Source organism: Lonchura striata, chromosome 2 (genome assembly GCF_050655825.1).
Source record: "Lonchura striata isolate lonStrDom1 chromosome 2, ASM5065582v1, whole genome shotgun sequence".
NCBI classification, from domain to species: domain Eukaryota; kingdom Metazoa; phylum Chordata; class Aves; order Passeriformes; family Estrildidae; genus Lonchura; species Lonchura striata.
Window position 1 is genome coordinate 73,064,915 of NC_140704.1, and position 26,736 is coordinate 73,091,650.

At 35.5% G+C, this 26,736-nt stretch overlaps 1 protein-coding gene across 12 annotated transcripts; it reads left to right on the top strand.

Moving 5' to 3' along the window:
- Window positions 1–17: 17 nt before the first annotated feature.
- Window positions 18–26,675, top strand: BRD9 (bromodomain containing 9). Of its 12 annotated transcripts, none has more exons than XM_085571575.1 (18): window positions 18–124; window positions 979–1,199; window positions 2,787–2,919; window positions 4,599–4,659; window positions 5,576–5,720; window positions 7,484–7,594; window positions 8,342–8,517; window positions 10,590–10,679; window positions 11,525–11,657; window positions 13,846–13,921; window positions 15,187–15,306; window positions 16,075–16,207; window positions 17,072–17,183; window positions 18,789–18,827; window positions 19,262–19,333; window positions 20,603–20,705; window positions 22,465–22,632; window positions 23,370–26,675. In XM_085571575.1, the coding sequence occupies exons 1-18, from the start codon at window positions 52–54 to the stop codon at window positions 23,468–23,470; spliced, it is 2,067 nt and encodes a 688-aa protein (XP_085427701.1). In that variant the 5' UTR covers window positions 18–51; the 3' UTR covers window positions 23,471–26,675. The 12 variants fall into 12 exon arrangements, with proteins under 12 accessions (XP_085427701.1, XP_085427702.1, XP_085427703.1 ...); XM_085571576.1 differs by having other exon boundaries at window positions 15,211–15,306; XM_085571577.1 differs by having other exon boundaries at window positions 8,402–8,517.
- Window positions 26,676–26,736: the final 61 nt, after the last annotated feature.

A 26,736-nucleotide genomic window follows, 5' to 3' on the forward strand; every position in this document is an offset into this window, starting at 1 on the left:
CGGAGGCGGGGCCCGCCACAGCGCTTCCGGCGGGGCCGGCTGCGCTCCACCATGGGCAAGAAGCACAAGAAGCACAAAGCCGAGAAGGCAGAATGGCGCTCGACCTCCGCCGCCGCCTACAGCGGTAAGGGCCTGAGGGGCTTCTTTGTACCGGGGACGCGCCCGCCCCTTCCCCCGGCCGGGTCCCTGCGCGGGCGGGGGCCCCGCGGAGACCGCTCCGAGTGCCGGAGCTGCCGGCCGCGGGGCGCCGCGGGGAGTCCGCGGCGGGCGGTGCGGTGTGAGCCGGAGCGTCCCCGTGCTGCCCACGGCTGCTCCTGCGGGGATCCGGTCGCTGCGGTGCTTGGACGATGCTCAATTTCAGCTTGCTCTGGGCACCTTGCGACGTCTTATGTCTTGCAGGTTTGTGGAGCATCACAACGTAAGACGTGCAGAACGCCTGTTTGTTAGCTTGGATTTGTTAGTCTTAGCTATTGTTTTTCTTTTCAAACGTATAGTGTATATTTTCGATTTGCAGCGAAATCTTATAAACAATAGTTCTAGAAGAAGCTTTGGAGCTAGGCTTGTTTAGCCCGGAGAAAAGGAGGCTCAGGGTGGGGCCTTGTCACTGCAGCTGCCTGAAAAGAGGGTGCAGCCAGGTGGGGGTCAGCCTTCTCCGGGCAACCACGGCAGGACGAGAGGACATGGCCTCAAGGTGCACTAGGGGAACTTCAGGTTGGACATTGGGAAAGAATTTCTTTAAAAAAAGGATGATTATGTATTAGGACGGGCTGCCCGGGTGGTGCTGGAGTTACTATCCCTAGAGGTGCTTAGGAAAAGATTGAATGTGACACTTAGTGCCATGATCTAGTTGACATGTAGTGGTTGGTCACAGATTGGACTTAATCTCAGTGCTTTTTTCTGACCTAATTGAGACTGATTCTGTAATTGCTGTGTGCTGTTAGCTCCCTGTGCATTTATTATTATTTTTTTTTAATTTAGATTACGTGGACAAGCCTTTGGAAAAACCCTTAAAGCTGGTTCTTAAAGTTGGAGGTAATGAAGTCACTGAACTCTCTGGGTCAGGGCATGACTCTAGTTACTATGATGATCGATCAGATCATGAGCGAGAACGACATAAAGAAAAGAAGAAAAAAAAGAAGAAAAAGTCAGAGAAGGAAAAAGAAAAGCATCTAGATGATGAGGAAAGAAGAAAGAGAAAGGTAAGCTGTGGTTTTTAGAATTCAAATACACCAGCCTTCATGCTTGCTTATCAGGTTTAAAACCTGGTGCAGAACTTTGTTTAACTTAGAACAAGCTTATTGTTTGGAGATAGCACTTCAGAAATGTAGAAAACCTTTGGGTGTGAGTGTACTTTTGCCATTTAAAGGAGATACCTTGTGTGATGATTCTATGAACAAAGCTTCCTTCTTTTACATTTTATTTTCCTTATTTATTTACCTTGAGTGTATGCTTCTGTTTTTCAGTTGGTTCTTTTGTATTTTTGCCTGGTCACAAACATGTTTTGCTACCATTTTAGGGAGAATATTTTCAGCTTTTCAAATCCAGGCTGTTATAACATTTTGGATATAGGCCAAGTTACTGGACATTGAATTGATATGCTTATTCAAAACAGCTTCTGAACTGTTGAGTACTGTGGTACATTACATCTTTAGTTCTTGGAATAACCTGTGTGCTGGGCTTTGTCAATTTGTTAGTAGCAAGTAGGGTGGTCACCTTAGTTGTCTGTGTTGAACACTGGGGAGTTTGATTAAAATCAGCAGTGAGGCATTCACGGCACAGTTACTTATGCAATTCAATTTTAAGATAACTTCTTTTGCGTAGTAATGGTTCTCTGACCTTTATGCTTTTTTTAATTCTTTCCTGTCATGTAGTTTTACTATTCTTGTGTGACAGGGTTTTTTTTGGTGCTACTTTGTGCGTATTTGTTGCTAACATCTAACAATTCCAAATAATACAAGCGTAACAAAAAAATCATCTGGAAGTGACAGATCTCATAGGATCGTTCAGAAGCTCTTGAATACAGCACAGACAGTGCACAATTAGTACAGGTGTTTCAGGCTGGGACTTGAAATGTAGCAAAACCAGCTGTCTTTCATACATGATTTTGAAGTATCAATTGCCTTTACTGAGTTGTGTTTGGATTTTTTCCCTAGAACTTCATGATTAATACATTCAAAATAAGCTAATGGATAGTTAAGTAATAAACTGTAGGCTAAGGAAGGTTAATGAAAGTGTGCTTTTCTGTGCAAATATGGATAGTTATTGTGGGATTTCAGGAATGACTTAGGTGTGCCTTTGCTTTGAAACTCGGAAAGAAATCATTAATTGCCACCACTGTTTTCTTATGGTTCTTTTGTTGGCTGGGTTGTCGCATGCTTTACTCATTTCTGTTTAATGTGACAAACAACAAAAATACATCACTGAGAGTGGAGCCACAGATTGATCTGTACTCAATAGTAAATTAGCTTTCTTTGCTCTATGGTCTAGGTTATTATTGTGCAGTTTTACATATAAATAGCTTCAGAATTCATCTTTTCAATTAACATGCGGGAATGACAGAACAATACTGTATCAAATACAAAGCAGCAAAAGATGAACAGTTTTAATTGGAGAAAAAAATTGAAAAAGTGATAGTGAAAGTGTATGCAGTATTGTTTAAACTGTATTGTGATTGGATATTGAATGAGTATTCCAAATTAAAACCATAATTGTTTCTTACCTTTTGATGTGTGGGATTGCACAGTTCAAATACATCCCTTTAAAATATGTCTTCTCTGCTGTCCTAGGAAGAAAAAAAGAGGAAAAGGGAGAAGGAACAGTGTGATACGGAAGGAGAAACTGATGACTTTGATCCTGGGAAAAAGGTGGAGGTTGAACCTCCTCCAGATCGTCCTGTCAGAGCATGCAGAACTCAGCCAGGTAAACAGTGTGAAAGATTAAATTATTTTTGTTCTTTTTAAAAGCACACAAAACAAAGCTTTTGTCAAAGGTAAAATTTTAATGAAGATTTACTGAAATATAGGGACTTTACTTTTTCCAACATCCAGAACTTTCTGCTGTCTGAAAAGTTAATATTCCTCTTGGTGCTTCCATGTTTTAGTAGGTTTGTTTTCAGGTGACTGATGTTGCCAAGGACATCTGTCTCTGGCCTCTGTTCCTTGGCAGGATAAACCTCATTATAAAAGTATTATTGCACATAGTGGTCCCCTAATTCCTTCTCCTTAGCATTTATAATGTAGTGATCAGAATGTCTGAAACTAAGTTTCATGTAGTTCAAGGGAAAAAACTCTCATGGAGACTTCTTAGGTGTTACCATATTTTTTTGTTTTCTAACCTATGTGGAGTTTTAGTATCTCTATTCTCATGGAAAGGAAGTTGTGACAGTGTATCTCTAAAGACTGTAGACACCACATACCACCCCTGTTTTTCATTTACAAATCTTCTTAAGTTCTTATCACCAAACCAAAATATTTGTCAGTTGTATGTGCATCTTCTGCATGTTTAATCCTTTTATATTTTGCCTTGTTTTTTCTACCTGTAGCCATTGCTTTATAATTAAAACTCAGCATTACTCAGTGGAAACCTTTATTTGAGAGAATTTTCAATTACATCAATATCTCTGTTATACATAAGTCTGAAAATGGGACCTAGTAGCAAAAAAGTAGTATCTTTAGGAATATTGTGAGTCTTGTCTTTGGAATACTGCCCTTTGACTAGTCAGGTAATCCCAAGGAATTTTATAATTGTGACCACACATTAAATTGAGGAATAGTGGCCATCAGCTGTCAAGGTAACTGAAATTTTCAGGTCAGAGTTTTATGTCTCTGAATAGTCAGGAGCCTTAAAAACTGACAAGATAAAAACTATTTCCATTATTCTCTTTTCATCTGGTTGTAAAATGGTATTGGAAAGCATATAAATTACCTGACCCATTCTGTTTAAGAAAGGAAACGTCTTTCCTCTATCATGGATAGTTGGATTTTCAATTATTGATGCTTCATTAATGTTTCAAACATCACTTAAAGCCAGTCTCTCTGAAGTAACAGGTAATTAACATGTAGTGTTTCTTGTGTGATCTGTACAGGAAGTGAAATTGTAATTGTTACCTCTCTTGCCAGTAAATCTGTATCTGTTTGTCACTCTGTGATTGAAAGGTTTAGAGAATTGCATGGGGTTTATGGTGAAGAAACCATGAAAATTGCACAGCGAACATGTTGTAAGAATATGGATTTCCCAACTGCAGTATTTGAGCAACAAAGTTTCACTTTTTCTGCAAAAATATATAACATAATTGTTTTAATCTTATTGATACATATTCTTAGAGCTGCTAAACTTAGCACTACATCTGACTTAATGGGTACTAGGCTTTAATGTGATAAGAAAAAAAGCCCAGAAAATAAAGGAAGAAGAAATAGGTACTGTGTGCTTAGATATCTGATGTGCTTCTGCTTTGAAATCCATGTTCATACATCAGTTTCAGATCAGTACAAACTGTATTTATAGTAAGATTTTCTCTCTGGTACTTATATTTTTAAATTAAAAAATATACGCATATGTGGTTTCATTGCACTTATCGGGGTTTTCATCTCAAAATGCAGCTGAAAATGAGAGCACACCAATCCAGCAATTACTGGAACACTTCCTTCGCCAGCTTCAAAGGTAGTAAACGTTTTTGTATCTTCAGCTGTGTTGGCTGTGTCTGATGCGTATCTATATGTGTTACCTGGCAACTTCATATCCTGGTATTCTGTTTGAGAGTAGTGCCTGGCGACTGACTAAGAGATTTGTTAACCTTTGCAACCATGTCAGACCTGGTTGTTTTTAAAGATAAGTTGAGGATAATTATTATCTAGTTTGCAGTTCTAGCACTGGGCAGGAAAATAAGTGTTTTGGGCAGATTATACATTGCTATTATAAATTTATTAAATATTAATGACTTAGTTTAGGGATTAAAAGCCAGTTATAACTCTACAATACTTTAGAAGATTGGACTCTTTTACTTAAATTTTGTTTTATTCAGTGTCCACTGTCAGATACAAAGCAAATTTAGACCTGGTTACTTGATAATCTTCTAAATTGGGAGAGGCTTTTTATTTTATTTTTTTCTTAAACCTGCAGCTCATGTTTAAAAAAAAATCCTTTTTTATTTTGTAGCAATAAGCTGAATTTGGAACTAATTTTAAAAAGTTGAACATTGTATTTATTTTTAGAGGACATAGTGAACAAGAAGAATTGAGCTTTTTTCCTCAATGAAGTCAAAAGACAAAGTTGGAGTGTAGAGACACAGAAAACATACAAGAATTAAGAAATACAAGAACTAGCTTGAATTGATCATTTGATCATTGAATTGAAAGACATTTTAATGAAAATTTTCAAAAATTTCTTTTTGAAATAAGTCTACATATGTGAAATCAGAGTGCTCTCCTTTATCAGGAAATTTTCAAACATGCATTTATTTTATGAGAATGTTTTTTGAGGTTTTTTTTAGTAGTACTGTTGTGTTATAAATGTGATGCAAAAGCAGGAATCATTTTGTTTGCTGCTGTAAATCTAAATTTATTGTTTTTATTTTTAGGAAAGATCCTCATGGGTTTTTTGCTTTTCCAGTCACGGATGCCATTGCTCCTGGATATTCCATGATAATAAAACACCCTATGGATTTTGGTACGATGAAGGAAAAAATTGCAGCGAATGAATACAAATCAGTCACTGAATTCAAGGTGAATTAATAAAGATTTAGATATTTCACAACTAGTAAGAAACTAAAATTTTTTTTTCATGTGTGGAAGTCTTTGTTACATTAATTAATGCTCATTTTTTTCCAGAACTGAGCACTTTTGTCTATTCAGTTTGTTCCAAATTATCTGTCAGATTCTACTACTTACTAGCTTAAGTCCTGTGGAATTTATGCTGCTAAACTTCAACAGGAGTAAGACTAGCACAAAGAATTAAGCCCCTGAGCTCTTTTTTTTGTCCGTTTTTTAATGTAGACCTTGTTAGATTGATATAAATGTCATTTGGACTTGTCTGTAAGAAACCTGTGGATATACTGAAGCGTCTTGTATATGAGTAAATAATAAGTACATATTTTTTGTCTTTAATTATCCTAGTTTTCGCATAACTTCATTTGGAATTGTCTTCTGGCAGAAACTTACTTGTCAAGTTTATTTGCAGCTTAGATACATCATGGTTTTACAGACAGTGCTGTAAGAAATGTTTTCATAGTATTGCTAGCTCCTGAAGGAGAGTTTTCCTTAACTGATTTGTGAAAGTCATGAATTATTAGCAGCTTTTGGAATTGCTTTTTCCTAGACTGATGTTGATACGATGGTAGCCTCGGCAGGAGAGCATTGGCTTGTTTCTCAGGGTTGATCTCTTTTTTTGAAAGGTCAGCAAGGTGAGAAAAGAATGGTTTACATTTCTTACAGATGCCTTGACAAAGATTATTACTCTGTTTTGTTAAATATGCTGTAGAGATTTATAAGAAATAGTGAGAAAGGATTCATGATAGCATTGCCATCAGCAATGCCTTAAGGTTTCTAAATTCTGTCTTGCTGGATTGTCTTATTCAACAGCTTAAAAAGGAAGTTTGAGTGGGAGCTCTGTGACTGTTGAGTTACAGGCAAGGTTGCAGTATTGAAACTAATGGGATAGAAACCTAAAAAAAAAATTGCAGTATTTTTTACTAGTTCTTTCCTCAAGGATTTAGCTTCTGCTAGTAGGTGGAGGAGTGATAAAAGATTCTTTAGAGTCTGCCCATGTTAGAGCAAAAAAGGAATTGGACTCCCTTTATAGATACATGAGGGTACCTAATTGCACAGAACTATAAGCCATAACCTTAATACAGAAATGAAGTTTGTAGGTTTTTAACTTCTGAAACAAAGTCTGCTCAAAAGTTACCTGTCTGACATAACTTGTTGAGGCTAGTCACAAAAGAATAAATAATCTGTCTAAGAGAATAGTCTGAAAGCACTGTCCTGCATTTAAAAGAGGGGCAATTGCTGCAGAGCACTCATTTTGCTTCAGAAAAAAAAGGGTCTGCTTCAAAGCTGGGCAAGCAAAACACTGGCTGTTTCTGCAGCACTTTAGTTTGGTCGGTCACCTTCTCAGTTTCTGTCTTTGTGATGGTCTTGGTAATTGAGGGCAAGGGGCTTGTAATGCTGTAGAAAGTTACCTTGGTAGCTCAGTACAGTGTTTGGTCCGTTTAGCCCTTTTCATCCACTTAAGTTAAGGAGAAGATACTACTTTGGCCTTCAGGAAAGAATGATTTTTATAACCAAAAGCCAGTTCCAAAGGAAGCTGAGCATCTTGGAGAGGTAGAAGAGGCTCAAACCTTTGCAATTCTGCTTTTGGCTTGTGTTCATGAGCCTACTGCTAGAATATTACTGGGTTCTTCAAAGAGCTGTCAAGATGGAGTGGTATCTTGCAGTCATTTAACAAAGAACCTGAAATGTTTACAGTTCTTTTGTTTTGTATTTTACAGGCAGATTTTAAACTGATGTGTGATAATGCAATGACGTACAACAGACCAGATACTGTTTACTACAAGCTAGCCAAGAAGATACTGCACACAGGCTTTAAGATGATGAGCAAAGTAAGAGACCTATTAAAAACAAAAAGAAACTTTGGGGTTTTTTATGTTACCAGACTTAAAAGGAACAAAGTAACAATAGTGAATGTTGTTGTATCCATCTGTGATGAATTACAGCAGTGCCCTTTAGTGCTGCTGTATTTAAGGGCTTGACAGCATTTTTGTTATAACCTAGTAATTTTTGCTTGTTTCTCAACCTTGCCTGCACCACTGAAGTCTGTAAGAGCTTCTTTCAGTGGAAGCAGTTAAAATCCACATAATATCAAACTCTGCCATAAAATCCTGCTTCTGGCTGAAACTTTGGAAACAAGATCTCATTTAAGTTTTATTTCTGTGTAAACAAGAAAGCAGTACTTTTTTGAAGGTGTTGGGTGTTGGGAAGTTTCCAGAAGTATCACAAATACTTTTTACTCAGGTACAATTGTTGGCTTGTCAAATGAAGGTTTCTTTGTGAGCTGCTCTGTGAGCGCGCATGTGTGTGTGTGCATGTGTTACAGTGATGGTAAGTTTTGTGTCAAATAGTTGTTTTTGCATATGCAGTTTGTTTGTTTGTTTGTTTCTCTCTTGATAGCTGGGCTGCAGAAATTCTGATGCCATGCTGCCATGACCAAATCATGTTGCATCGCCATTGGAAACGAGACATTAAGAACAAAATAAGGCCATGGCCATTCCCATCCCATCCCATTATCATAGCATCTTGGCTATGAGGGAAAGGTTAAGTCCCTGCCGCTCTGTCCTTTCTGATTCTAGGAACGGCTGTTAGCTTTGAAGCGCAGCATGTCGTTTATGCAGGACATGGATTTTTCTCAGCAGGCAGCTCTTTTGGGCGATGAAGACACAGCAGTTGAAGAACCAATTCCTGAAGTTGTTCCTGTACAAGCAGAGACTACCAAGAAATCCAAAAAGCAAAATAAAGAAGTTATTAGGTAAAGGTTTTAATGGGCATGCTTACTGGCTTGTTGCAGCTTTTGTAGTATTACACAGCAGCAAAGAACTGAGGAAAAAACTCAGCATTTTTTCCTTGAGGTCCATAGGATAAATGGGCAATTGTATTTTATTTTATTTTATTTGTTTATTTATGGAACTTGTTTAATAACCCAGTGATTCCTAACTTGAAGCAAACAATTCAAAAGATGACTGCATTTTCATTCAAACGCTTAAAATTAATCTCTATAGAGATATTTTCATTCTTATTTATATCTGTATTAAATAATGAGTGATGTCTTCTCATGATGGTTTAAAATGTTATTTTATTTTGGATATAGCTACACATACCTTTTGCATTTTGTCCCTTTTTTTCCTTTCCTAAAGCAGTCCATCAAAATGTAAGAGGTTCTTCCCAGGAGGGCAGATCAGCGAGTGATTTTTTTAAAAAATTTTAACCTTGTCTTACAGCTTATGAAAATACAGGAGATTATTTCTGGAGCAGATGATAACATCTTCCCAGTGGAATCTTATTAAACTCCTTGGTAAAATACATTGCTAGTGCAATAGTAATCCTACAGCTAATAGGTAGACCCATGTCACAAATTCATATTTTTATAGCTAGAATCTAATGTTAATATATTTTTTTAAAATCTGAATTTAGGCAATTAATTTTATGAGATTTTAGCAGAAACCACGATATACAAGCAACTTGTATTATTCAGTGTTCTTGCATAGGCATCCAAAGATAGATTGAATTTAAATTGTAAAACATTATATCAGCTGGAATTTTATGGGAAAAAATATTGCAACAGAGCATCAGTGGTCATGTTGTAAATAACCCAATCATGTAGACATGTTCTGCAGTTTCTTTTTAAATCTTCAAAGTAAAAAAAAGTGAAATAAAAAAAGTGAAATAAAAAAAAGTTTCCATTTTTTTTAAGTGAACTTTAGTGTGCTCATCAGCCACTTTTGATTTTTTACACTTTCAGCATTTTTGTAATCCTTAGTGCTGATGGAAGAAGTAGTATTCTAATTTAGGGTTTTTTTGGAAATAGAAGACTGCAACATGTATCTTCAAAAATAATTTTAACCAGTAATTATCTGTGGTGGAAGCTATTCTAATGATAGCATACAACAACTAATCTGTTGCTGTATCATAGAGAATTGAGAAAGTGTAATTTGTACTTTGTTTAATGGATTGTGGATGGAAACCAACTCAAAGCACCTCTTTGTAAACAAGTCTTGAGGGGGAGGTACTTTGGTTTTTTGATTGTTTCTATTTTTTTAGAAGACACAGTAATTTGGTTGGTGTGGTGTCCAGCATTAATTCTTGCATAAACTCTGCCACAGGAATAACTTTGTTCTTTGTCACAGAGCAAGAAATTGAGACTGCCAAACCATAGAGCGCAGCTCTGTCTTTATTGTCTACCTTAACGTACATATCAGACAGTTAAAAATTATGACCTTTAATTTTGTCCTGGTACCAGTTTATCAGCAATCAGTTGTAGTATAAATTTACCTTTTCTGTTCTTCTCAATATTTATGTAACTTTAATAGCTGAAATAAATTTGGTTTTTTTCGAAGTGACTTGAACTTTTAAATACGTGTAATTTTGCATCTGTAGGATTGATACTGTATTTTTTAATGAACAATAAGACCCTTAGAGGGTCTTAAACCTAATAGCAGTTATTTTTGCCTTCATATTTCATGGTGACAGAGGAGTTGAAATCAGTGTTTACAGAATGTTAAAGCAGCTTAGACCTCTATATAAAGCAAGAAGTGACTTGATCACTTGAACATCCTAATGTTTAAGTAGTTTTTGAAAATTTTGTTTAGGATGTTGCAGTTTTCTGAACATTCTCTCAAAATTCTTGTCCTTTAAATACTCTGTAGTGTGTGATAGAAAGTGCCAGTTGTTGAGGAGTTTCCTGCTGTGTACACCATTTCTTAACTTTTCAATGAAACAAAATAGTATATAACACGTTTGTCTCATAATAGTATGATCCTGTGATCTTTTTATTGTCTTTAATAGCAAAACTTACTTGTGTATCGGATCTGAATCTCTATACAGAGAGAAATTCTTAGCTAAGCAAATGGAAGAAGATAATCCAGGAGAGAGAAATGGATGTGGTGTGAGGAGATGCTCTACCCAGTATCTAAGGTGTTTGGCCCTAGTGTCTAATGTCCATATAATGCCCTGAAATACTTTGATGCACAACATTTATTTTATATATAAAATATAATGAAGACTTCCATATTCTATGATATCCTCACATTTGTCTTTATGATACTGCCTTTTTTTGATTTTATGTGATAGCTGTGTCCTGTTCCATCCTTGGATATGCTTATTTGCTATGATTTTATTGGTTTGGAGCTTTAATGCAAAGGGATCTACTGAAAGATAAATGTTCAATTCTATAATTTTAGGTACAAGCAGTTGTGTGATTGATACAGATTAGGAATGTTAATTGCCAATACTAAAACCATAGGAATTAAAGGACTCCCTTTTAGACTGGGAGTTGTGTCCTATTTCTGCAAGCAGCTATATGACATAATCATCATAAATGCAGCCTGTTGGGTTTTTTTTTCTGATAAGCAACAGTTTCTATCCCTCTTTACTTAATTTATTTTCTGCATCTTCCTGTTTGTAATTTTGGAAAATAGCATATATGTGAATGTGAGAGACTAAGGATGCATACAGCGTTCACCTTGTATTAATGCCAGTTTTGATCCTAATCTCTGTTTTGTACTTCATTTTATACTTCATTTTCATCAGGATACAGAAACAAATTTTTGAAGTTAGTAGTTTGGTAGTTTGCAGCTTCTGTTGCAAAACTTCATAATATGATTATAATGATTATATGATTATAATTCCACTTAAATGCTGAAGTAGACTGACAGTGGGAGAAGAGTGGGACTGATTGTTCTATTAAGCAAAGCCAGAATTGAGCCCTCTGTTTTGTTTTAGGTTTTAATTGCTACAGCTCCTCTTCTTCTCTTTTTTAGCTGCATTTTTGAACCTGAGGGGAACGCGTGCAGCCTGACAGACAGCACTGCTGAAGAACATGTCCTTGCACTAGTGGAACATGCAGCAGATGAAGCTCGGGATAGGATCAATCGATACCTACCCAATAGCAAGGTCTACTGCACATGGCGCTTCCAGTTTGTGCCTGACTATTGAATGCTTTGTTTCATGTTAGGAAACAGGCTTTAGTCTTAGACTTCTTGGGACTGGAACATCTGGGATGTGTGTTCTGTGTGGCATACCGATACTGCTGTTGTCTATTATTTAGTTGCCACTGAGAGCCACTGTATGGGCTCCTAATTGAATCTTGGGTTCTATTGTATGTTGAGCATCTTTGGAAATTCACTTGCAGGAAACAGTGAAACGTTCGATCTTGAATTGCAGCCCTTAGCATTGAAAGTGATTAAAATAACATCACACTTCTGTTATTGTTGCAACCTCAGAAAATGCAAACTATGTCATAGGTTGAAGGGCTATTAGGATTCCCCCTCTCTCCCTGCCCCTCGCTCCACCCAAGGAATTAACATATTTTTAGTGTTGAATTACTGTTTTTAATGAGGAGAGTCTGTAAACTCTTACAGTTTTGTATTTAGAAGTAGTAGTGTGAGTACCAAATACAAAGATCTTTTATTGACTAGGTTTAGATAGCAAGTTTTACAGTCCTGAATATGATGCTGATGTTATTCCATGTATTTGAGTTTTGTGCTCTTCCAAGGACAAGCTTGGTGGTGCTGTGGGTGCAGTTCTTTCTGGAGGATCAATTTTTTTAGTTGTAATGATAGTGGCACATTCCTTCATTTCCTTATGCTAGGATTGGAATGAATGCTCCAGGCATTCGCTACAGGTCTGTACTGAGATACATTTAGTCTATTTCCCTTGAATTTTATGGAGACTTATTCCCACCTTTGCTCCCATTTCTCATCTATCACTCTAGTGGTCACTGCAGTCAGAAATGAATCAGGATGTGTCTGCATCCTGCACTTTCCACCTCTTTAAAACTATTGCAGAAGAAACTTTACTTTGAAGCAAAAGTGGTGTTGTGTCTTCAAACTTAAATGTCCATTTCTTGGGCAGTGGCCCTGATTATGCAGTCAATTTAGGCTCAACTGGATTATGAAATAAAATTGCAAAGAGTAGTTGGGTGAAGGCTTACTTTCAATGCATTTCTGTTTCTTTGGATAATGAGAAGACTTACTAGAATTGAAGGCTATTTGAAACCTCCAAAGTAAGAGTTGCTTTTTAAATCTCTTCAAAGCAATATTGTTGATTGATGCAGTCAGTTTTGCACTGTTCAAGGAAGTTTCTCAAGGTGTGCAGCTCTTAGTTGCTAAGGCTGTTAAGTGAGCTTGACAGCCCCACTGCATGTCCCACTGAATCTTGGTAACCCTGGCATGTTCTTGGAATTCAGCCAGTGCTCACTTTTGCCATCAGTTAAAGATATTGTTCTTGTTCATTCTCTTTCCAGCGCCTCTCGCCTCCGTTTTTATTGTATGCCAGTATTAGCTTTGGCCTTCTATATGGAGAGAGTTTTAAACTTTTTCAGATGGAGGGGGATATAAAACAAAATAGTAGAGATTTGTTGTTCATTTCCTTGGGAATATTTACTAATATTTTTGTAGGAGACAACAGTTTTAATTTTCCCTTTATATTGAGAGGTTAGAGTGGGTTTTTTTCCTCAATTCACGTGTAGTTGGTTTCTGACATTAGCTTTGCTTGTTGCATCAGATCTGGCTCTAACTTTCCAGAACTTGGTGTGCTCTGTTGTCTTTCGCATCCGTCTTGAGCATTGTGCTTGTCTGCTTCAGTAGGTCTGTCACAGCTGGAAGAATTTGTTAGTGTTAATAAAAGTACTTCTAATTAGAGAAAGTTGTGGGCGAGACATGAAAACAAGCAGTTTAATCTATATTTGAAAATAAGTAGTGACTTTGTTTGTGGATAGGCGTTACAGGTCTGCTTCCAAAAAATGTGTTCTGACTTTGCAGTCACAAAGGCTGGCTCCGTGCTAATGACAATGGAATTGGGTTTGTCTTGGGTGAAAACTTTAGATCTGACTTACAAAGAGGAATAAGGCATTGTATATATGATGTGTGAACTTTTAAGTCTTCTGTTCTGAAACACATGCTATGTGGTGTTAACTAGTTGTGACCCAAGGTTCTCTGTATGAAAAAGGAAATACCAAAGTGCAGTATCTCAATACAACTAAAAATGCTTTTTATAGTTTTCTCTGTAAACGGGCAGCTCCTTATTTGAATGTGAACAGTTTTGAATGATTCCTCCTGTATCTTTCTGGTTCTGTTCACAGATTGGTTATCTGAAAAAAAATGGAGATGGAACTTTATTATTTAGTGTAGTAAATTCATCTGATCCAGATGCAGAAGGTAAAAGCCATACTTTTTCAAGATAACATTTCTAGTCTTGAATGTTCTAACAGATTTTGAAGCCTTAACTGTAGATATAGATCCTGTGTAGTATAGATGAGTTTTAAAATTGTTTTTAATTTTTCAAAAATTGTATTCTTTTCATTAATTATTTCCCAAACCATTTCCCCAAGTACCCCAAAGGTGTTTCTGTTTGCCTTCCATGTTTTTACTCTTCAGATACTTTGTTTTACTGATGCCAACAGTGAGAAGGTAAAATATTTCCTTGTAAGCACTTACACATTGCTACAACTTTATAAAGTTGGAAGACAAGCTTTTACTGCAAGTACACTGTAGTGTTAATAATGAGAAAAGGTGAATGAAGATGCTGCAATACTATGTAAATGTGCAATGCAGATGCAAATTTAGAATAATCTTTTACCTCTTTATTACCTAATTTAATTCATTAGCTAAATTTCAGTTTTAAGTTTTTGATGTTTTGCTCAATTTTTTTTTCTTCAGTTCCTTGATAGTTTCTCTTTTTTTATGTTGTTACTGTTATGTTATTTATATTGTTTTATGCTTTCCCTTTGCTTTAAATTCAAGCCCCAGATGCAGAAGTATTGAAAACTTGTAATGAATAAAATGCCATAGCTTTTTGGTACCGAGTGTCATGTTGGTTTAGTGCTTCCTTCTCTGCACCTTTTGAGATCAGAATTTTTTCACAGCTTTCCTCTTATTTCGCTGATAAATATATGAATGCTTTTGACCAATCGCATTGAGAGATGCAAGACTGCTAAATTCTTTTTCATCTGGTAGTAAATTTTTCTGGAATGAAATTAAGCATTTTGGCTGCAATCATGCATATTACCTATTTCTAAAAAAAAAAGGTTATTTAATACCTCTGAAATTATGCCACTGAAAATTTAACGAGTGATGGTAATGGACTTCTATAAACAAACAACAACTTAGTCGACATAAGAGACTGCTTTTATCACTTTAGTAATATCTGGATCTTGAAGGTTTGTGAATCAGCTATTTAAATAATTACAGATGCTGCTGTATACTTTAAAAGTGAAATAACTTAAGTAAGCCATAGATCTTGTTAATATGACATGGAAGCATATTTATGGCTTGTGGTTGAAATTCAAATGGTGAACCTGAATTACAATACCTACCCTTAATGTATAGTTTAAAAAATAATTAGTCGTTATGTTAATTACAGCTCTAAAATACTGAATTCTAATTATTTGTCATAAATTGTAAACATGAAATGCTTTTCTAAGCCTTCTTTCAAATCAAATTATTAGAGGAAGAAACTCACCCAGTGGATCTGAGTTCACTGTCAAGCAAATTATTACCTGGCTTCACTACTTTGGGCTTCAAAGATGAACGAAGAAATAAAGGTAAATACCAAAGGCCATGCTTTAACTTTGTTTTTATGAAGTGTTCAAGCAATTAATAAATAATATAAATATAAAATAATTTCAGTTTATGCCTGCTTATACTACGAAAGTTTGCATGGTTATTTTTATAATTAATAATAATTCCATTAACAGCAGAATGCAGCTTATATTAAATTGAATATTTTACGTAATTTAACGTGATTAAATTAGCATTTTATGTATTAATATTTTACCTTAGTGTTATAGCCACATTATAAATTTTCCAATAATGGTAGTCCATTTCTCTGGGGGAAATAGTTTTTCCATAGTAATTGCACTTACGGTTGAAAAACAACTTCCAGTCATTTGCATTTTTGCAATATATGACAAAGATTTTGCAGACTATGAATTTTTTTCCTGGTATTATTGACAGTTTTTAATAGTTTCTAATCTGCTGTCTAGAATCTGACTGGCAGCCAGCAGTAAAGTAAATGCATACAAAATGTAGGACAACACAAGGGAATGTAGCCATGAACCTTTTTTTTCTCGGAGTGGGGTGGATAACATAGTACTCGATTTTTCAGTAGTATGTTTGTTTATGTGGTTAAAATAGTTATGCTGATTTTAGAGTCTGGAAGTGTGCTTGAGATGCTGCTGTTGCTTTCAGATGGGGGAAAAAATACATGGCACTTTTGTATCTGTTGCAGAAAGCACAGTCTTTTTTTTTTTTAACCCTAAGTGATCTTGAACTCTTGTGCTAATCATTTGTTGTGTCTTCTACCTGTGTAGTAACCTTTCTTACCAGTGCCAATACAGCACCTTCCTTGCAAAACAACTCTATATTTCATGATTTGAAACCAGATGAAATGGAGCTCCTATACTCAGCATATGGTGATGAAACTGGGATCCAGTGTGCCTTAAGGTAAGGCCTTCCTTATTAGGAAAGGCTAACTTCTCATAGCAATTTTTTGCAAAGCAATTTAAACTAGATCTCAACTAAAAGCTTCCAAATCCAGATTTTTTTTCTAAAACTTATTTTTAAAATAAATCACTACAAAATTTGAAGCTAGCTTTCATCCTTCTTGATTTGTTTTTTGGGTTTTTTTTGGGTTGTTTGTTCGCTTTTGGATTTTTGGAGATGGGGAAAGTTTTGGGGGGTTTTCCCATTTGACCTTTTAAGCTATTCTATTTCATTGCAAGGTTGTTATAGATCTTGTTATTAGGGTCTTCAACAACAGTATATTATAGGTTACAACAGATTTAGTGTTTTGGTTTAAACCCAGCAGTAAATAATTTTAAAAGGCAAGTAATATATATCAGTGGCTTTAAAACAATAATGCTTTTCAGTGGGTTTCAAAAGAGTTAATGCTACTTGAAAAGAAAAATGTCATTTATCATTAAATTATCGATCTTGGAGAAAAAGAAATAATCTCAAGCTTGTTATCTTTTGTGTTTTTTTTTTTTTTTTTAACCCACTACCCTACCATCAGTGATAGTTCAAGTCAAAATTTGCTGGTACTTGTGAAAAACAAGTTGCAGATCTACTTTACTATTAAAGTAAAAGAAAAAGCTCTATGTCTTGGCGACCTTAATTGCTTTCCTGAAGAAGGATAAGAGTTAAAGGAAGAAGAAAATGTAGGTGTAACTCAGTGTATTTGGGAAAGTATTTTAAATTGAAATAGTTTTTACGGAAGTAAATGTTTTCTGTAATGCTTATCTTGTAGTAGTATTGAGACATTATTTAATTTCCATGCTTAAGTCTAATGCTTATTTCTATTCTTGCTAGCTTACAAGAATTTGTAAAGGATGCTGGAAGTTACAGCAAGAAAGTAGTTGATGATCTTCTGGACCAGATCACTAGTGGTGACCATTCCAAAACTATTTATCAGCTAAAGCAGGTATGTCCTGGGTGCACTGAAGTTTCACAAATTCATCAGAATAAGAATGAACCTATTGGCTTTTTAATGCTGTGTGAGATGTTTTGTTTTCCACTGCCAGTTTAGGTAGTGCAAGCTTAGCTGTTCAAGCAACCATAAACCAAAATAGAGACTGAATTATCCAATGAAGGAGGAATCCTTTTCTCTGGCTAGGTCAGTTCTCCAATGTGGTTCACTATGTGACTGCAGAAGGGAGGAGACAGGAGATGCAGCATAGGAGGGACCAGCCAACTGGATGGAGTTTGGGCAGCTTTGTCACTCAGTGTCATATGGACTTCTGAGTTACATTGCAATCCTTTTGCTAAAGTTTTGGGTTTTTTCTTAATTGAAAAGCAAAATATATTTCTCATGGAAGGATTAGTTATTTGGAACATGGAAATAAAGTTAAAAAACAGAGCGATTACCACTGCACCAGGTGTCTGTTACCCCCCAGTGCTAACTTTTACATTCATGTAGTGTGTCTACAGGGAAAGCTTTTAACTTATTTCCAAAAGCACTTTCCTGAAGAGATGCATACTAAGATTGGAGAACAGAGTTTTCTCAGAAATGTGTATGGTTCAAGTGAGAATGTTTGCATTCTCAAAATAAAATAAGCTAAAAAAAATGCAAAATTTCTGAAGATACATTTCATGTTGTCTTCATTTTAAAGACAGTCTTTAGTTTGAAATAATTGTCTGCTATTTAAAATGCTGACACTCTGAAAGATTGAAGAATAAGGAAAGGGAGGCAGGGTGGGAACATGAAAAATACTTAGGCTTTCTGACATGGTGGAAATGAGATTATGCTACGTCTTTGCAGACTTAGAAGTGGAATAGAGTGGGTGTTGTTTGGAAATAAGGAGACAATAGAACGAAAAACACTGCCGATCCTTTAGAATTTTCTGGGTGTTTTTTTCCTACAGGAAAAGATGGTACATATAACAGGAAAAAATGTAAATGATTAGTTAAAAAAGTTAAAACCTAATATTTTGAATACTCTTCTACATATAGAAATCTGTGTGTGCAACATAGTCAATTTATCATTAAAATAAAATGTGCCTTTGCCTTTTACCATGTTTTTCTAAGAATGTCATTCCAGGTGAGAAATTCTGAGGACCTTTCAAATGGTCAATGGCTATTTACACTTGAAAATGCTGTTTAGTTGTGAAATTTATGGATATACACTGATTTTACACAATTACATGTGTTTCAGTGATCTTATACATGGTGTTCTATGCTTGAGCATTTTATACTGCTGCATCTGAGTAAGAATTAGTATCTCTGAAAGTACAACATTGAATGATTTGTGATCAGAAGTTACTGAAGTAATGATGAAGATACTGCATTTGAATGTAAAGTTTATGAGCAGAAGAAATAGTATAAGGGACTCAAAGATTAGTTAAAATGCATAATATTAAATTATTTAAGAACAGCAACTGTTACATTCAAATTGCATTACAGATATGTGAAAAAGTTAGCTGTCTCTAGCCTCCTTTTGTGTGTAGTTTGAATATACTTGAAGTGGTGCAAGAAAGATATCTTTCTCATGTGTTGAATGTAAGCAGTTATTGGTATTCTTTCCTTCCAGAGGCGAAACATCCCAGTGAAACCACTGGATGAAGTTAAAGTAAGTTATGCTAATACTCTATTTGTTTGGGGTTTTTAACTAGGAAAAGTGTTTTGGCATTTAAAGTAGAGAAAGTCATGTTCTCTGCAACATTCCAGTTCTTTATTTTATTTAATGTGGCTCTGTTCTGTATGGTAATACAGAAAAGATTGATAAGTGGAGTGAGAAAGGAGAAGCTTTCAGTTATTCCTGGAGAGGCTGTCCTGGTTAGTTACAAATTGTTGGTATGACTGTATATGATTGCCCTAGAGAAGAACTGGTCTTTAGTTTTTTGTTAAGGTTCTACTCAAACATCACAGAATGTGGCAGTTTTCTGTGATGGACCAGGACCTCTTTGTGGAAAACCAGTAAATTACACAAATGTTCTCAGGGAATATTCTTAGTAAATATAAGCTATAAAATGCTAAAATCTAAATTATTTCTTTGTTCTTTAGGTTCTGCCAGTTCTTATAAAAGAAGAACACAAGTTGCGTAATACCTGTCTGGATTCTTCCAAACAGATTATGGTAAAATGGTTGTGGGGTAGGGGAGGGAAACAACAGGGGAAAAAAACAGAAACAAAAAAGTAATACTGAGACATTATTTCATTTCAGTGCACAATCTGAGGTAGAATATTAAAATTACATTACCTAGAATAAGGTTGCAGTACTGAAAAATAATTCTCTGATATTCAGTCTGCTTTTGTTTGTGGCTTTATTGTTCTTCAGTCTATTTCGGCATGCATAACTAAATCTCAGAGGCAGAAAAATCACATAGGAAACTGAAAAAGATACTTGATCTGCTGATCTATATTTGAGATTCAGCCTGCTGTAAAATTGGAAAAGCTCCGTTAATATTAATCAGTTTTACCATATCCATTGAAAATGTCTGTTAGAAAGTATGGGTAAATAATGTGTATCTTATGCTTTTACAGCTACTAATCAAATCTGTCTTCAAGTGGTACTGGTTTTATCTTGAAAATTATTTGTGACAACACAAGATATGCACTGCATTCCATGGCTATTCACATAAAAATTAATTATATTACTAAAAAAAAAAAATCATAGTTTTATAAATATTCCTTATGTTTTGTGGAAAGGTGTGGATTTCTTTAGAAGATGACTGGTTATTTCATGTAAGTGCTAGGTTTCATTTTCATATTTCTGAAAGATAATATCTGGTTGTATGTTTACCTGAGTGTCTCATTTCTCCTGCTGGATCAGGCATCGTCAGAGATTTCCCTTAGAACAGGTTTTGAAGCTTAGTGATACTGATTTCTTCCTTTGTGCCATTACATTAGCAATATTGCAATGGGTGTGGAAAGAAAGGGAGTTGCAGAGTATAGGCTATATTTCATTATCCAAATATATAGGAAAAAGACTAGGGAGGCCAATTCCAGCTGATACTGTGAAGAAAGAGGCCCACTGTACAAAAAATTTCAGTAAATCCAATGTTCACATATGGAGAAGATGAGGGACACTGGTAATACTTCCAGCTGCTAGGGTTCTACCATGAGACATGGATGAGTCGAGTGTGTAATTGCATTTTAGCAGTCCTGGATCATGAGATAAAAGACTTGGACTACTGTGTGCACATTCCTGGCCCTTCATGTGACTGGTCTGTCCTGGAATCTTTTTGAGCTGTCTGAATTGTAGGTTAGCCAAGATGGTTATGGATGCTCGTCTCAGGTGTTGAGATAATACTTCTGAGAGAATGGATTTGTGCCTTACACATTGTGAAGTTAACATGACAGCTTGTCACTCCTGGTAATCTTTCTGTTACTTGTGTTATAATAGGTAGGAGAATCTGCTGGAGACAGTAACACTTCTGACTTGGACTTTCTCTCCATGAAGCCATATTCAGATGTATCTCTTGATATTTCTATGTTAAGTTCGTTAGGTAAGTAACTAAATTTACAAGACATTAGTTTGTACCATTTAGAGAACATGACAGCAGGATTTGCTATGACTAAACAAGGTGATTGAAAAGTATTAATAAGTATACATTTGACAGAGGTAAAAGTCTAGGGCTGATAAATGAAACCTTGCTCTGTTTTTCTTTTGAGACATCCATGTGTTATACAAGCTAACTTTTCCTGTACAACTGAAGAAAACAAAGTATTTGTACCTCACTATTTTGATAGCTATGCTTGTATTTCTTGTGTTCATAGTAATATGAATTTTAAGAATCAATGTGAAGCTTTCACTCAGAAATTATGTTGCTTCATATGATGTCTCTTAAAATAACTTGGGAATTAGGTAAGTATGTGAAACCGGATCATATTGCTACTTGGAATATCCCAAAACAAAAATCAGAAGAAACTTCTGGTGCTGGATAGACCTTATCTTCAGTTGCGGGAAAGAATTTGGATACTGTTTCAAATACATGCCTTTGATAGTTATCCTATAAGTGCCACAACAAGTACTGTTACCAGTTCTGCAGGGAGCTGAGCTGGTCTAATATCTTCAAAAATATCATCCAAGCAAACAATTTGCTTATGTTGTAAGGTACTTTTAGTTCTGAATCTGAAAGAGGCCAAGCTATCTATTATAAAACACAACAAAACTAATTGAAGGCTTAAAAGGAAAAAATATTTCTACAAATTTCTCACATAGGTGCAGTTTGAAAAGCAATTGTAAGCTCTGATTATGCCGTCTCACTCTAATTTTATTGCAGTTCAGTAAAAAAATGAATAAATATCTATTTTATAGATAATGTTTAGACATATTAGTCTTACTATAAATTTCATGCACCACTGAAAGCTGCTTATATTTTATTCTTTGGCCTTTCTGTAAATAATCATACTGCTAGATTAGTTGACTTCCAGAGAGAGTTTATGAAATTACTTCCTATCATAATTCTTGCAAAATTAACATTTAATAAATAGTAGGGAAGGAGTTTATCTTCCTGTTTAAAGTTGAGGAAATTTTTTTAGGTCTTGTTATGAAAGAGTAGCATATATTGGCACATACGTCCAGCTCTTTCCAATTTCACAATTTAATTTTACTTACTACAAAATCAATATAGCTGGAAAAGATAACTGTTCTTAGAACCTTCTGTGATGGGGATATCTTTGCCTCCATAGATGTTATGTTCTGGTTTAACTGTATTTTGAGTTAGATATTTAAATTATCTGCTTGCTGACTATCTTTTGCCACAAACTAGATGTGTTATTTACTGTGAGGGTGGTAAGGCACTGGCACAGGTTGCCAAGGGAAGTTGTGCGTTCCCCATTCCTGGGAATGCTCAAGGTCAGGTTGGTTGGGGCTTTGAGCAATCTGGTGTGGTGAAAGGTATCTCTGCCCATGGCAGGGGGGTTGGAATGAGATGGCCTTTAAGGTCCCTTCCAACCCAGGCCAGTCTGTCCATATCTGGCATTTCACAGCTAAGGGACACAAATTAAGCTCTTACAGTTGTTTATATACTGGGAGTCAGTTCAATTTCAGCCATTTCCTTGTGGCACTTTACTTCATCCTCCAGTACTACACAGGTCTGCAGCTGTTGCTTTTTTGAAGTGAGAGGGGAAAATGCAAGATTGGGGCAATTTGTGTATAGACAATGCTTGTGGTAATTCAGTTTAGAACTTTTTTATAGTAACTTGGTAGTTCATGGGTTAATGTACTTGTGCTAATTATGGGTTTTGGTTGGTGGCTCTTAGGAAAAGTGAAAAAGGAGCTTGATCATGATGATAACCATCTACATCTGGATGAAACAACTAAACTGCTACAGGACCTTCATGAAGCTCAGGCTGACAGAGTGGGATCCCGGCCGTCATCCAATTTGAGTTCCCTCTCCAATACCTCCGAAAGAGACCAACATCATCTTGGTAAAGTTAGCTGTGTCACAGAAGTTCCAGTATTTGTGCTCTGTTTGGAATTGGTTTAAACTTACATTGGAGTTCATATAAGTCTTTGTGGGAAAACTACTCTGATAAAACTGTGCTGACTGATCACGTGTTAATTTTTAAATATGCCTGGCAGAGATAAATAACAAGATATACTTTTGACCTCCAGAGCTAAGACTACTAATTGTAATTTCCTATTTCTTGATTAGATGTGATAGAAGTAATTGTGAAGTAAATTGATAATTCAGTGGCAAATTCCTATAAGTGCTTGCATTTGATGCCATTACTTACACTAAGGAGCATATTATGATTACTTCAGCACAGTTGTGTGCAGCAAGTAACAAGTGGGATTCTACAACAGCATTTCATTGTCAACTGTAAAATTCAGTGATAAGATGGGATGATAACATAACGTACTGCTTAACAATTTAGTGCCATTTCTGAGAAGGTGGAAGGTATTGGATGGATGATAGTTGCATTTTGTATAATTACTCAACTCAGAGTGATAGCATAATGATTATTATTGCAAACTTATCTAAATTACTAAGAATCGTGTGATTTCTTTTTCATAAGCTCCTGTTTAAATATAATTTAGATGTTTGTCTTACTTTAAAAGTCTAAAAGGAACATGTGAAATAACCATCCTTTTTATATGTATAAATCTCTCTTAATTTTTTCCTGTATTTTTAAAGTTTTGATTATTTTCCCACATTCAACAGGAAGCCCCTCTCATCTGAGTGTTGGAGAACAGCAAGACATGGTTCATGATCCCTATGAATTTCTTCAGTCTCCAGAAACCTCAAATGCTACTAGTAACTAATCTGACATGTACTATATTTATTTTGTATTTTAATTGTATTATGTTTTTATAAAGTTTTTGTCCATGACAGAAACTGCATTTTTGTCCTCTTTTCTATGAGGATTGCTGTATAATATCATGTATACAGGATTAAACAAGCAAACGTATAAAAACCCCAACCCCAAACTAATTAGTGCATAATGTCGTTAGCAATGTACCAAGATCTGCTTTCATTTTGTTTGTTAAGGGAGAGTGTTATTTACTGGTGGGTGAATCTTGCCTGAAAAGCAGCAAATCGTGTGTTAGAAAAATTTATATTTTATAGACACTGAAAAGTGATAATTTTCCCAGAATCATGGCAACAATCTTTAAATGTTTGCATTACAATTATCAGCTAGTTCTGTAGATAATTGTTCTGTTCTCTACTGTTCAGGTTAAGACCTGAACACCTCCGAGGAAGAACAAAGAACTGCATTAATTTGGATCATTATTGTGTTTTCAATCTCCAAATGCTAATAATCTGCATAAATTGTTTTAAACATTTCCCTATATTTTAAAATATTTTTTAATCACTGCTGAGAGCACTTAACTTTGTAGTTCCAGTAGAATGCTCATCTACAAAACTTCTACCGTGGATTTGAAAAAGATGAATGTTTTTGTGATACCTTGTATCATGTAACACAAAGAAAAGATAATACTTGTATTTTTTAATATGATGTGTATATCTCATAGGGTGAAAAAAATACTGGATAAGGTGTGCTTTTCAGTAATGCCAAAATAAAACTTTTATAATACATCAATACTGAAACTGAGGGGTTTTGTACTAGTGCTATTTGCAAGCAGACCAATGTTAGGAATTTACATTATTTTGTAAATATTAATAAAAATAGAAAATCAGTTTTGATGTATAGAAAATCTGTTGTTCATACGAGGGAGAAGTTTGCTTCCTTATACTAAGTCTGAAGTACTAAAGAGTTTTGGGTTGAATTAATGTGCTGCTTCAGAAGATGAATTTCATCATGCCACATGTTGCTATGAACAAAAAACCCTTTTAGTTTTAGTAACCTCCTCAGTTTTTAGTAACCATGAAGGAAGTCAGATAACTGATAGTAAAGTCTTGATAGAGAAGATTGTTTTCTTCCAAGTGAGAGTACTGAAGAAGGAACACAGTGAGGTTTTTCTGTCTGGGAGTTGTTAGGATTGTGTGTGGCACTGTGCTTGGGCCCCATTTCTGCTCCTGCATTCTGATGCATCATGACCATGGGTTCTTGGAAGTGACATGGATGATCTGCTGTATTGCAGCAGTGTTGTTGGCAAGGATTTGCATGGAAACACAGCCTTGTGTCAGTTTGCAGCTTCCCTAAAGTATTTCAATTGAAAAGTGGCTTTAAATCTAAAGTGCTTTTGGTCTCTAGTAAGTCTGATTTCTCATACAGTAAATATAAATTGATTTCTGGAATAGACTTTAAATTATAGTTACAGCTGGTGAGGAAATCTTTATTGAAGCACTTGCTGTTGAATTGGCTGCCTTAGCTCTTGAATAAAATTTCACAGAAGAATGTTTAAAATACCCCTCTAGAGGAATGTGCTGGTTTGTTCTGGTTTTTGTTTGAACTGCAGTGTTTGCTACTGAAAACTGAAATAAGGTACCATATCTTATTTGATACCTTCACCTTGGATTTTAGGCAGAATGTATTCAAACTCTGTGAAATTCTGTAGATCAGCCTTTTTGGGCTCCATGAGCTGTTTGTATAAAAGGCTGGATGTTGTTTGCATCATTACTGTACCAGAGAGCACTTTGTGCCTGAGGAAGGTTTGCTTATTTATTCAGCCTATCGGGCCCTTAAGCAATGTTAGTTATGCACAGCAATTTCCAGCTGCTGTTCCATGGGTGCTGGACAGTCCCTTCACTAGGCCTACTGTCTGCATTCCCCAGGGAAAAAAATGCTTTTAGGACAGAACTTCTTTGTAGAAGCAAAGATAATGTTTTTGCTGTGGTGCCTTCTCAAAAGACATTGGCTTGTACTGGCAGACATTGACTTGTAACCTGTTTGCTGAATGTACTGAGACACGTGATTAGACTCACTAAATGCCACAAGAAAAGCTTTCTTTTGTTTTGTTTCTTTGAGAAATCTCATTCTTCTAAATTTTATAGAAAGATTGGACTCTTGAGTTTGCAGCCTCTGGTAAAATGCTAAAATTTTAAAATAAGCTGTTAAAGTAATATCTTTCAGGCATTTGTTTGTCATGGTGCATTTTTACTGATTCTTGGGCTAAAAGAGAATCTCTTGCTCCTCTTTGTTGGTGTATGTGCCTATGCTTGTACCAATGGTACACTCTTGCATCTTCCAAATGATTCTGGTTTATTTGAAAAAAAGCCTTAAGAAGAAATTTGCCTGTCCTTTCCTTACTCAATTAAAGGATAAAAAATTCTGTAAGCCATGTCTTATTTGCTCTTGTCTCTGCAGTAGTAAGTTCATATACACAGAAAAGCTTTGAACTAACCAGTAAAGGCCTCTAATCTTATGGTCCTATTTAAATACTAAGAATTTGAAAAACTTGATTTAGTTCTCTGAATTTATTTAACATATATCATTATTTATTTAATCTGAGATAAAACACCATTCCTTTCCAGTGTGTTTGGTAGATATTTTCTGTTTGGCCCATTTGGGGGATGATGCCTTGTTCAAATCTGTAATACATAATATGTAACATCTTCTAGCTAGGTGGCACTGTATGTCAATAAACTCTATGCGAGTTCCCATCGGTTGGAATATGCTGCATTGAAAAAGAGGGGAAATTCCTTGGTTGTTTTGTAAAATCAACCCAGGGTTTATAAAAAATTGAGAAAATTAAATGCATTTTTTCAATTTTTCTCTGTAATAACTGTGTCCAAAAGCACTAAGGATGTAAGCAATATTAAGAGAAATCTTAAGTCTGTTCTTCCACAATGTAGAAATATATCAATGAAAATGTAAAATGGTTTAAATAACTGTTCTTTCCTCTGTTTTTGTATGTCTATCATTAAACTCATGTTTTAGCACAGTCATCTTCAGTGACAGCAAAGGGAATGTTGAGACTATATTGCACATATAGCAAACATCTTTGTAAGCAAGAATTTAGCATGGAGCAACTTTATTCCACTCTCTGAGATAACACAAGTACAGCGACAGAACTTACCTGAAAATATTAGGTGAAAAATAAAATTAAAAAAAAATCTTTGTAATATTCCTTCCTTGCTCTTTATTAAAAAAGAAAAAAAAAAACCACAAAGACATTCTTAAATC

Coding starts and splice junctions, on each gene's coding strand:
- BRD9 (XM_085571575.1), top strand. CDS start 52: ATGGGCAAGAAGCACAAGAAGCACAAAGCCGAGAAGGCAGAATGGCGC. Junction 20,706..22,464: donor TTCTATGTTAAGTTCGTTAG/GTAAGTAACTAA, acceptor GGTGGCTCTTAG/GAAAAGTGAAAAAGGAGCTT. Junction 22,633..23,369: donor AAGAGACCAACATCATCTTG/GTAAAGTTAGCT, acceptor CACATTCAACAG/GAAGCCCCTCTCATCTGAGT.